The sequence below is a fragment of the Pyxicephalus adspersus genome, chromosome 3, assembly GCF_032062135.1.
Source record: "Pyxicephalus adspersus chromosome 3, UCB_Pads_2.0, whole genome shotgun sequence".
NCBI classification, from domain to species: Eukaryota; Metazoa; Chordata; class Amphibia; order Anura; family Pyxicephalidae; genus Pyxicephalus; species Pyxicephalus adspersus.
The window spans coordinates 21,551,355-21,564,656 of NC_092860.1; the positions used below are offsets into that span (position 1 = coordinate 21,551,355).

The 13,302-nt window shown below is 36.5% G+C and overlaps 1 protein-coding gene across 1 annotated transcript in view; it reads left to right on the forward strand.

The window, feature by feature from the left end:
- The first annotated feature begins 3,261 nt into the window (after positions 1 to 3,261).
- ST6GALNAC2 (ST6 N-acetylgalactosaminide alpha-2,6-sialyltransferase 2) overlaps positions 3,262 to 13,302 on the forward strand; it is a 34,653-nt gene continuing 24,612 nt past the window's right edge. The window contains exons 1-3 of the mRNA XM_072403218.1: positions 3,262 to 3,445; positions 7,576 to 7,711; positions 9,198 to 9,287. Coding sequence (XP_072259319.1) covers positions 3,262 to 3,445; positions 7,576 to 7,711; positions 9,198 to 9,287 — 410 coding nt within the window. The remainder of the gene's footprint in view (positions 3,446 to 7,575; positions 7,712 to 9,197; positions 9,288 to 13,302) is intronic.

Below are 13,302 nucleotides of genomic sequence, written 5' to 3' on the forward strand. Positions count from 1 at the left end.
GATAGCTCTCCAAAACTGGAGAAGATAGACTATCATGAATGAACCTGGGTGATTCAGCAATCATCACCACTACTATTGATCTCCTCCAGACTTTGAGACACCATCTACCTATATGCATGCATTCCAACAATGGCTGCATGACATTTCCCAGGGCAAGTTTTACAATGGTGACAATTGTAAACTGTGTCTGCACAAAACTGTGTCTGCTTTTTTTAATCTTTACCGGCAGCACATGTATAATCTTTACTGAAAAATAGGAGTGTTGTCACCCTTTAAATGTCCAAACAAGAACTTTAATGAGAGTATTGGTAGGAATATTTTAATAAAAACTGAAGTTTCAACTGGAATTTGTTTGCTTCAAACTGGTCTACAGGAATGAAAAACCCTCTTGAAACAGGCCAATAAATGGGTATGGAAAGTTTATTACCAAATGATGATTATACCAGATTTAAATGTTTGGGTTATAGGGCTTTAGAACAGCATTAGCTCCATCCCCAGCAGCACCGGCACTCAGAGGCTGCAGCACATAAATGGGTGGAGGAAAGAAACATCGTCCATAAGACAAAAGACTATACTGTGTTTCGTGTTGAAGGTTGCTAGTGGCTGTTTAAAAGCCTTAAAGAACCTCTTTGAACACAAACTTTAAAACAAACCCTCATTGAGCTGTAGATGCAGCAACTATGGAGTTATTCATCCTCACTTTTGGGGCAGAATGGGAGTCTCCAACCCACTGTCCTCAATAGATATCTACATTTTTTGAATTCTTTATTTCTGTGGAAATTTAGGTTGCATGCCAAATATTTCTTATCAATAATAAAAATACTTTTTAAAAAAGGGTAAAGTTGGGAGATGCACATATAATTCTACTATTGGAAATACTTTGCAGTTTTGAGAAGCTGGGAAAATAATTTATGGCCAGCCATCCTATCAGTTTTACTAAGGTGTACTTAGAAAGTCCAAATTGTGAGGACTTCTTCCACAGACCACAGCCTTGTAAGGACAAGGGAGCAGCATTTTCATATCAGCATTTCTGGGATAAAAGTATATGAAAGCATCAGTCACAAATCATACCATGCGCCAGTACAGAACTACAAAGTAATACAAAATGCGATACTTTATTTGTGTTTTAATAGGCCCACTCTTCCAATAGAAAGAACAGGTTGTTCCCTTGGAAACCTAGATCCCATCCATTACAGCTTTATTTAATGATATGCCTATGACAATGGCTTAAATAAACACACACTATGTAAAAGCAAACACACAAGGACATTGTATATTTATTATCTTTTCTTTTTCAGGACTTTTTGACTCTGGTAACCCCCAGCTGTGATGATTCATATGTATGTACCCAAACAACTTTGTAGATATCCAAGCATCATTCATATTATTCTATTTCAACTATCTTTTGCTATTCAACCAGCTTTCACAGAGAACACTGAGCCTCTGTACACATAACTGGTTTGTCCTCATGGAGGCTGGCCATGGACTAGGCAATGATAGATCGAGGGACTGAAGGACATGACAATATAGATTTCAACTGAGAAACAATCTCAGATCTCCTGCTGTCATGTTGAATCTGATACTGATCACATTCCACTTCCTGAAAGCTGAGTGAGAGCATCTAACTGCCAAAATGACATAACCAGTCTCGGTGTAGTACTTACTGATATCCAAAGTAGTCAACCAAGGTACGAGTTAAGTACAATGATGCAGCATGTGAGTTTTGTGAAGAACGTTATGGTTGGTTGAAGAACTGAACTAAAAAGTAATGTGTTAAAAACCCTAAATTACTACATGCCCTGTGTAGCATTTATTCTCCTATTCAAATGGTTTAGATGCCACAAAGCCAACAAAGACTAGATAAATAAAGCCGGCTTATAACTGGAGCAGTACTTGAGAGATGGATCCAATAGGTCAGGTAAATGGGTGCTTGAGGTCAAGCCAAGGATCAAACCTTCTAGTCTGGTGTATTGTTAACTAGTTTTGTGAGAATTAAACCAAAAGTCAGTATTTGATGCACTAGGCAGGTAACTGGCCAAGAAAGACAATAATTAGAGTCAAGGTACACAGCAAGGATTAGGGCATTTTTTTTCATTGCCGATTTTGTTGTCATTATCATGCTCAGTAGAGAGCAGCCCATGCTGCACTTTAGTTTAGCTACTTGTGTAGCAAGGACAATTTTGGTGGAGTCAGTTACCCTTTATTCATGTTTTTCTTTTTTTGGGGGGATGTGTAGGGAAAACAGTGCCCAGACAAACACAGAGAAAACATGCAAATTCCTGAGCTGCAAAGTCAACAGCATTAGCCACTGAGCCAACCCTGCCATCCTTAACCAATTTTTTTTGCATCCCAATGTAATTGTATAGAATATTTACTTCTCCTGGATTACCATGTCCTGGTCACTAATTTAGCATGTATCATAAAAGACAGTATAATTTTGCAGCAGATGTTCTAGTTCCTGAGAATCTGGATAGGAAAGCTATAGCTCTCATTCTATTGTCCACAATGTCTTTTAGAGCCCCACTTCTTGCCCAGGCACAGACCACCTTCTCTTCTGTATATGCAGGGCTGGGTACACACGTGCAATAATTGTCATTAGAAAATGAACGATTAACAACCAATCAACGATTATTCACAATTATTTTGAACAATCGTATTGTGCACAATTCGGTAAATGCTGAAATGATACGATCGTTCAAATATAATCCACCAATAACGTACACACACTAGATACGATCGTTTGAATGATGCAGGAAGTGACGTGTACAAGAGAAAGTATATCACAGAACAATCCATGATCACTGAACGACTGTACACACAATAGATAGCGAACACCTGTCGCTCAATCAGATCCTCTGGGACGGTCATTCGATTCCAGCGACATTAGACTCATTAGTCATCATTGCTGTGCACTTTTTTTGTTAATGATTATCGTCCGAATGGTCCTTAATTGTTCATTTTCAATAATAATTATTGCACGTGTACGTAAAAAAATCAAACCCAGAGAGTCCACACACTTGGATGCCTGCATTCCTTATGTAGCTGATATCTTATCTCAACAGTCATTAGGCAGGGAGGAACAAAACATGTAGTGGCTTACCTGTTTAGACGGATTATCTGCAAATCTCTAATTAAGTAACACAGAACTAGAGAAACAAGGGTGGGAAAATAAAGTACAAATGTATATTTTAATGTAACTAACATTCCACTTTAAAGATGACATCAGGCAGGGCTTTATTGCAGAAACAGACTTCTGAAAAAATGAATTCTTATATGCCTGATCACCGAGCTGCACAGGCAATCCTGGCTTCCCCTGCAGGCACCAGGACTGAAGGAACTCCTGTGCAGGAGTTAGGTCATCCCAGCCTGGCCAAGCCAAACAGCCAAAGATTGGAATGGGGAAAAGAAGAAAAAGATGGCTGCACCCTCGATGAAACAAAGATAGGTGAGTATATTCTGGGTTTAGTTCCTCTTTATTCAATCAAAGACTGTGGCAATTGAAATTAACATTTAGTCAGGATCATTCTGACTCCATTATCACTACAGGATTATGGTGAAAAATTAATGCAAGTCTGGATGGAAATAAATATTTTGGCATTGCATTAGTTTATTGAAATGGCAGTGAATGCATTCCATAATCAAAGCTAGCGTGTGACCTATTTTTTGGTCAGGCAGTATATTTGTCTTGGCATATTAGTAACCATGTTTTTATTGCCCCACATTCTTCTAATTGTTTATTACTGCCAGGCACAAGGACAAACTCATTTGACAGCTCACGTCTCTAAAGAGAGTTTAGAAGCCTATTAATTGGCTCCTGGCCCCATGATAAAAATTCATAGGGATCAGGTAAATTTAAAGAATCCATGAACATATTTTCGAATATGTGTACCTAGGACGCACATTAGTATGTAAACAGAGTATCACCGCACATGCCAGGAACATTCTTATTTATAGTTAATTCTAAGCTAATAAGCTATATAAATTTTCAGTGCTTTGCCTATTTTAGCATCATAAATTTACACCATTTCGCAGGCATCCACAATTTCAGGGCTTTACATATTTGGAATCTATTTATGCAATACCCAATATTATTCATTACATTTTACAAAAATAAAACTACTATATACAGTTTTGAGGTGTCATGCCGGGTATAAGACTTGCCTTGGTTGGGGCCTAGCAGCCATGTTAAGTCCATGATGGGTGCCAATTTTGAAGGGTTAGTGATTGATGTTAGGTGAATCAGATAAACTCTTCCGCTTTGACTCCTGAGGAAGCGGACTAGGATCTGTGAAACGCGTGAAGCATACTTGTGAATTACAAAGCTATATAAATTATAAACTGAGTTGTATGTTTTTAAATTTTGTTATGTGCGTTTATTTTATTATTTATGAATAAAAGTTTGGTAATTTTAATAGTTGGTGCTTACTGATGCCTTAAAATTCTCTCAAAACATTTTTGGTAAAAAAAAAAAAAAAAAATGTGTGAAAAAAAGAAAACTTTACCTACCTCATACCTGTCTTCCAGCATCCTTACCTAAGTATGTATGATGTTATAAAGTCTAAGTTTGGCATCCTGTGAAAACTGAGAATCACAAATCTTAAAATAATTCACTTACACTTGGATTTAAATATTTTGCAGAAAGATGAATATTACTGTCAATCACTGACTGATATCTAGCTGCCAATAAAACTAATGCAGGGGAAATCTCTGGGTTGAATGTGAATGTTGCAGCAAAAGCTGATTTGTCATTGTATTTGCCATTGTTTAAAGGACTTATAATTTTATCTTGCTGTTTTTGGCAAGAGTTCTTTAGAGTGCCACAGTGCTTTAGGAATTACAGCAATAAAGCCTACTCACTTGGAATATACAACGTAAAATTAGAGATCCAGCATCCCAGGTTGCTTTAGCCACGTTAGCAGCTGAGAAGGAGAAGGAAGCAGGAGAACAAAGTGTTATAACAGAGCAGCCAAGAAATGTGTTTACTGAATAAAAGCCCAGAGCCTTGTGTGCAATCCTAGGAGACAAAAATTACGAAGGTCGGGAAGAAATAAAGAAGGGAAGTGCAACAAGTTTCACAGCTTTTAGATTTCAGGTTTTCGTTTTCCTATGCCATAGCTAAATTGAAAAAGCTTTTCTTTAGTGTCAAGAATAATCTGTACAGTACCCAGCAGAGGTTTGATAAGAGAGGAACAAAGGCAAATGTCCTCTGGAACACACCTAAAAAGAATCTGTTAACTTTATCATGAATGGGCAACATGACATGGTCTCTTTTTGTAATAAGTGCAATTTAAAGTATATGTAGACCAAATTTAAAAAAAAGGCAATTGTTTATGATGCACAATGCATAGGCAAACTAGACTAGTTATGTTATTAACCAGTTGTTATGTTTCTTTATTCACCCTACTTATTCATAGCTTCCCTTTTAGGGAATTCTGCTTTTCCAGAAAATGCTTATTTTAATAGACTTTCCACATGGATTATAGAATAAGGGGTTATTAGAGAAAGAGTCTCTTTTTATTAAGGCTTAAAGGCACACATCTGCCAATACAGGTGTGGATGACATGTACCATTACAAAAATCCTTTGCCTTTAAGATGTATGTTATTTAAAAAGTTCCCCTAAATTATACCTAAGTATAAGTGGGCAGCATGGTGGCTCAGGGGTTAGCACTCTGGCCTTTGCAGCGCTAGGTCCTAGGTTCGAGTCCCAGCCAGGACACTATCTGCATGGAGTTTGCAGGTTCTCCCTGTGTCTGCGTGGGTTTCCTCCGGGTACTCTGGTTTCCTCCCACATCCCAAAAACATGCAGTTAGGTTCATTGGCTCCCCCTAAATTGACCTAGACTACATTAATGACATATGACTATAGTAGGGACATTAGATTGTGAGCTCCTTTGAGGGACAGTTAGTGACACAACTATGGACTCTGTACAGTGCTGCATAATATGATGGTGCTATATAAATACTGTATAATAATAATAATATAATATTAATAATACCTACTAGATTGTAAGCTCTTCAGGGCAGGGTCCTCTCCTCCTGTATTAGTCTGTCATTTGCAATCCCTATTTAATGTACAGCGCTGTGTAATATGTTGGTGCTATATATATATAATTATTATTGTTATTATTAATAATAATAATAGTAATAATAATTTAGCTACTAAATAATAGATCCTTGCTGTGGTGATATCACATGAAATCTTAAATAAAACAGCATGGTCAATGACAATATATGCTGTCCTGTAAGTGCCATGAAGACTGTAGTTTGGGGATCATGGACTCATATCCATATGATTGCATCTAAAGAGTGATTCCCCCCAATACCAAGGTGTACCCTGAATAATTCCTTCCTATAACCAGGTGTTCCCTTTATACCCAGACATACCCTAAGTAATTAAATTTTTTTACCCAGATTTACCCTATCTGAACCCTTCCTTTACCTGAATGTACCTGGCAAAATTTGAGTTATTGCCCCCAATGCACAGATGTACCTTAAGTGATCACCCTTAAACCCATATGTACCCTGAGTGATTCCTCCCTAAACTCAGATGTATTAGTAGGAGTAATTCCCTCCTATATCAAGATTTACTCTAAAAAATTCCCAAATAAACACGGGTGTACCCTTACTATTTCCCACTCATACCCAGATGTACCCTAACTTTTTCCTACCTACAGTATATCAAGAGGTACCTTTTTTTTACCACCATTTTTTCTTTATACTGTATTTTCAACATAATTTGAAGGCTGAATGAAATGTTTTATGTAGTAAAACCCTATACATCAGGCCAAAAAAGAAAAAGGCAAAAAGATGAGAGCTATGCACATGCTATATGCTGATGTTTTAAAACTTCATTTAAATTAAAGTTAGGATTAATACAGTTCTCTAATTTTACCCTGATGCCCTAAATTCTCAGATAAAAAATATTCCTTAAATTCTCAGTACACGTGTACCCCATACATGTCTACATTTATCACATGTATCCCTTACTGTATAAAAAATAGTTCTAAATAAACCATAATACATTTACATAACTTGATACTAGAAAAATCTGTATGTAATTTACTATACACAATTGTCATTAATCTGTTCTTCTATGTCCATACCATGCTGGCAATATTCTGTTCCAATAACATATCTGTGCTTGTTCTGAACCTGCCGAGATCATTCAGCAACAGCATATCACACAGCAAGAGCATTTCATATGCTACAGCTCATTATATCATTCAGCACAAGCAAATTTCACCACTCAGCAAGGGAATATCAAATCACTGTTGTATCACAACTGCCTATTATATATTGTGATGATCAATCAGCAACGGTATATCAAACCACAGATTATGCATCACAGCACTACATATTTTTTATTGTGCTAGAAAAGTACATGATATTACCCAGCAAGAATAGATCATACTATAACACAATATATCTGCTAGCAAGAGAATATTAAACCACCACCCAATGATATCATGCAATACTATTGTATATCAGTCGCTTTTATTCCTGCCTTTTGTCTTGATGCCCTCAACAATTTCATCATTCGTTTCCAATACCTATTGTTTGTCTTTGTCTGTTGAGACCAGCAAAGTTTATTTCACTTCAACGGCATAACACCCAATCTTTTTAGCTACATGATAAAACACATTGCAGAAAGTTATTTCATCAACTGCTCACACCAAAGTAATTACAACCAATGGATGGCGGTTGGTACAAGGTATTTATACAAAGACAAAGAAACCAAATTGTCCCCCCCCAAAACTGTAAACGATTTCAGAATCATAGGAAGCAGGTCCTCTCCTGTTTGTTGTGCCTCTCTCCTGCTAAAGCACCCAAGGTGGCCACCCTTCTGCTTTTGCTTTGACCCAATTCTGCAACTAATACTTAACGTGGCCATATACCGGTTAATCAAATTCAATGGTAATCCAATATATATGGGGGGTACAGATGTCCCCCGACAGAGGAGGTCATAAGGGATCAACTGCTATTGGTATAACAAACCAAAGGGGCACCTCATGCTCATCATTTTCCTCTTCCTTCCCCATAGAACAGAGTCAGCTGCTTGGCGGAGAGCCAAGAGACCTGCCGGTACAAGTTTGTTCAGTGACAATATTTGCAAGTGTGTACTGAACATAGGGCTGCCCTTCAAGTTTAGGGGAGGGTGAATGTGCCTTTAGGCTATCAAGTATTGAATGTGTTGGTAGATGGGGTAGACAGATATATAGTTTCTAAGGGGGTTCTATTAAGAAGCAAATGTATGAATATTTTATCTATAAACAGTTGACTATTAAAGTGAACATCACTACAATTTATTGATTAATAGGATTCTTACCAAAAAATAATCATCAAACTTGAAATCATTTTCACAGTTTTTTGCAAAGTGAATTTATTATTAGGTATTATTGAATAATAAAGCACTTTCATGTTCACTGGCGATTTACAAACTAAGGAGCAAAGATGGGTGCATGATACACAGGCGGTAAACAGCATGAATGTCACAGTTACTACAATAGATTATACAGTGTTCTCCCCAGCTCCTTTTAGTGACCACTGAGCTGTTTGGGGTAGGTATTGAAAAGTTTAGTGACAAAATACAGCGCCTGCCTTACGGTTTCCCTTAGTCTTGCCCTAGTCATTAAGTTAAGTGAAAATTTAATTTTGCGATATTAGCATGCTCTAATCCTTTAGAAAATCAAGCCCATTCATTTTAAGACTTGTATTTCAGTTAAGGGTATTATTTGAATCCCACCAGCTACAGCCGTGGTACATTTTGTGTCTGTATAGGTTGAATCAATATTGGATATAATTGAGAAACGTCACTACAGTACAGTACAGAACCCTTTATAAATAGGTATCATGGTGATAAGCCTTTTCTTAACCTTTTTAACATGAGGAAACCCTTTAAATAATTTTTACGTCTCAGGAAACTTCTGCTATAAATACTATACATGGCTCACAGCATGGTGATCAATGGGAAGAATGTCTCTTATATTGCTGGCCAGTGGAAGGAATGTCATCCTTACAGATAGCCAAAAAGATCATTGATGCCAGTTAATGAATTGCTTGCTCATTAATGAACCCCTAGCAAGCCTAAGGTTCCATTAAACCCTGGTACAGAAACACTAATCTAGGTATTGTATTGTAATTGTTCCATACTCCATGCTTAACAGCTCTTTAACTTGTTTTTTTTTTTTTTTTTGCAGGCAAACTATCCAGGTACAGGACGGACTGGTGCACCAAAAAAGCAAATTGACTCAAGAGACAATCCAGAAACCTGCCTGGGAAATTGCCAAGTATGTCACCTTATCCTTCCCTCCAGCCCTTGTGTACATATTATCCGATTGCTAGTAAATAGCTGCAATTAAAAGCTTAGGTGATTGAAGTTGGGTTTTTTTTCCCAGCAGGATTTACTTGCATACCAAAAAAGAGAAGCATATGGAGAGGGAAGTTAGAGGGGTCCCTGTTTCCAAAAAGTGTATTTTGCTGATAAATTGTATATCTTAGTTAAAGTAAAACTGTAATATATATATAAATATATTGAAGAATTTTCAAGCTTATTCATAAATTTGCATACACGCACATTCAGTTCTGTTTACATTTTGCTATTATTTTGATGATGTGTGCTGCTTTTATCTTGACATGGCAAGTCTTATTAAAACTTAAGTTATTAATAATACTCAAAAGCTACTTTTTGTTGTGATTTGCATTCAAAATATAACTGTTTGAGTGCTGCTACATTCACATTCGACACAAGCACTTAGTGTACAGAAATACTTATTTATTCTTCATTCTGTGCTAGATACTCCAGAATGATAATATTATATTTTTATTTTATACAAGTAACATCATGTGATTATTATAGAATAAAAATACACTACAATGGGAAATATAGGGGGTCCATTAAAATCCCAAACTTATATTTCAGGTGTGTAAATTTCCAGGGATAGAAAAGGGAAGCAAAGAATCATATTGTAGGTTTGGATTCCTGGACTGTCCCTTAACCTTTCTGAACTAGGCACAAGAAGTAATTTTATGGTAAACATAGCCCTGGAGGTTTCCAGCTTTTGCTGGTTGTTGATTCTGATCTCCTAAAAAGATAGCATGAGTAATTTGCTAAACAAGTCAAGGCCGCTGACCTTATTTATCAGAGTTTGCTGTAATTTTTAGTGTCATTTAGCTAAAGTAAATCAGGAAGTGAGGTGTTCGTTTTGAATACCCAACCATCATTAATATTATTATTATTATTATTATTATTATTATTATTATTAATAATAAAAAGGGAATTTAAAAAAATATATGAATTTTGCTTGCATATGTTGGAGGATTTAGGTCACTGCAAGCCAAGCTTAGGCTATGTACACACGTGCAATAATTGTTGGAAACGAATGATTATCGTTCGGTAACCGTTAACAAAAAAAGTGCACAACGACACCGATGAACAAGGAATTTCACTGAAAACGAACACCCGTCCTGGCAGGTCCGTTTGGGCAATGATCGTTCACTATCTATTGTGTGTATAGTCGTGTAGTGATCATGAATGGTTCTGCTGTACATTTTCCCGGTACAGGTCACTTCCTGCATCGTATCTAGTGTGTCTACATTATTGGTTGATTATATTTCGTTCAAAATATTCATGAATAATCGTTGATCTGTTGTTAGTCGTTCGTTTTCTAATGACAATTATTGCACATGTGTACCTAGCCTTATTCACAAGGATGCTTAACGCCTTTATTTATTCAACCCCACTGCTAAAATTTAGCATCTCATAAACAGGCTTATTAAATAAGGCAATAACTGATGTGCGTGGATTATTTCTCACTTCTCACTTCTCTAAAAATCTCAATCTGACCACTTGAGTTCCCACTACACAGAACTAAAAGAGTGCAGCCTACTTACTATAGGGTAATAGGCAACTCATTTAGAATTGTTCTGTAGTGTAGTATGGCCCCCAATATTTGGATCACCCTGACCCCTTAAAATTATACATGTCTAGGAAGGCCCTGGTATTCTTGCATTGATGAAGAATGCAGTGATGGGCGTTTTACCTTTTGCATAGGTTTGGGGTTTTGTGATTCTAGATAAAATGAGTTGAGGAATGACATTCAGACAGGGCTGTCAGGTTCAGTTGACCTGAAAGCTAAAATCGTAATAAAATGCAGTGGCATATGGTCATGTGACTGACCACTGTAATGATATTTTAGCCACTAGGTATTGTTTTTCGTGAAGTCATGTGATCAGGGTATTCGGTTAATTTACCCGATTATATATGCCTGTCATGTTGAAATACAAGTGTTACAACCAGTTAAGTAACCTGTAAAAGAGGACGTTTGAATAGTAGAAAGAAAAGGGAAGTATTTCCACTCCTATACAGTTAAGAGAACAAGTACACCTCTTAACAATCGGCTCTATTCAAACAGTGCCTACAGATAAAAGTGATATACGTAAGTGCAGAAACACAAGAAAAAATCAATTTAATTTAATAAAAATTTCTATAGATTTAACAATGTATTGTGGAAAAAGTGAGCGTTTTTATGACCAATTCAGTTAAGTTTTTTATTGTTCAGTTCATCTGCAAGGTGATTGTGAACTGCCCATTTAAAATCACCACAGCATTTCAATGCAATTCAAATCAGTGCCCTCCATTTCTTTATTTGAGAAATTTCTTGGATGATCTGCTTGTGTGCTTCTGATTGTATCATGTTGAAAGATCAGTTTCCAGTGTAAACTTTAACTTTCAAACATATAATCTCACATTCTCATCAAGCACATTTTTATATGACTATTGTTGTTGTTAGTGATTGCGAGCTGCCCAAACATTGGGGCAGAAAATCAATCACAATAGTATTTCAACTACAATTCTTCATGGTTGGTATGAAGTTCCTGAAGTGCCATCTTCAGTTTATACCAAACATGTCTACCATTATTATGACCAGACAGCTTTCTCTTTGTTAGCCTGGTCTTTGCCTATATTCTAAACAGCAAACCAAAGTCTTGATCTATTTTTCCTCTTGGACAGCAAATGCTTTTCTTTAGTTCACTTTTTCACAATTTAATTAGTGCACTGTCTTTCCAATGGTAGTGAATCTCATACTTTACCTTGAGCAGTCAAAGTATAAGTTTGCTTTAAATCTAATAACAAGCTTGTAACAAGTCTAGCTTGTTGTGTTGGTTGTTTTATTGCAATACTTTCACATCCGAAACTAGAGCATTAGGCATAATTATATACACAGCCTTCCTAGTCATTGTCATTTGTAAGGGACTGCTCCAGAAATGTCAGTGCCACAGTTCTTATGGTGTATGTTTAGTAAGTGAAGCAGCTCAGATCAGCAATTATATTATATAAATGACAATGTTTAAACATTATATATATATATATATATATATATATATATAGGGATGTGTACTAGCAGTTATGTTTAAACTAGGCTAGTATTATACATATTATACAACAAAATATGTAATCTGTCACAATGTTCAGATGTCAGAATACATCATCTGTCATGATTTCAGAGCACTCTATGTACTCAGCATGTTTACAACAGAAAATATTGTTATTGGCATGCCAATAGAAGCAAGTCTAAAGTGGTCAGCATGGCCCTGACAAAATGTTTCAGCTAGTCATTAACATAAGTGCCCAATTAATTTAGTATTTCCATGTTAAGGGTACCCAACATCTCGTACTCCCTATTCTTTGTGCTCTGGATGAGAACTTCACATGGACAGCAAGTTTCAGCAGCACATTTTTGTTGTCAACAAAATGCATCAAATGTTTACCATCAATTTTATTTTTGGCTATGTGCCTGCCATATTTTTGCCAAGGTATTATGGTGGTTATCATGTTCATGGCAGTGTGTGGGTATTCCCTGCATACCTCTGGCAGAGGGTTTCTAGTACTCATGTTCCTAGCACAGTGCTTAAGACATAGTATAAAACATAGTTCCCCATATCGCTATGATTTTTATTGTGGATTTATCTGCAACTAGCGTTTGTTATACAACAAAATGTGCCTCCATGTTAGCTAGTAGTAGATAGTCATATCAGCTGGACTTGTTCTTCTAATGCTGAGGACATTTGAAAGCTTTCCAAGTCATTTACCAAGAAACTGTCTTTAGGAACATGGGGAAAAATGTATCTGTGAAGGTTCTCATTTATCTTGGTCATTGTATATCTATATCAATACCAGCTAGTCACATTTAGCTTTCCAAGCCACTTCAAATCCTGATGAATTGGCTTGGAAAACTGCAAAAAAGAAAAGAATGAAAGAAAAGAAAGCCAATTCAGTTTGCTGAGTCAGGTAGTTCGGTAGCA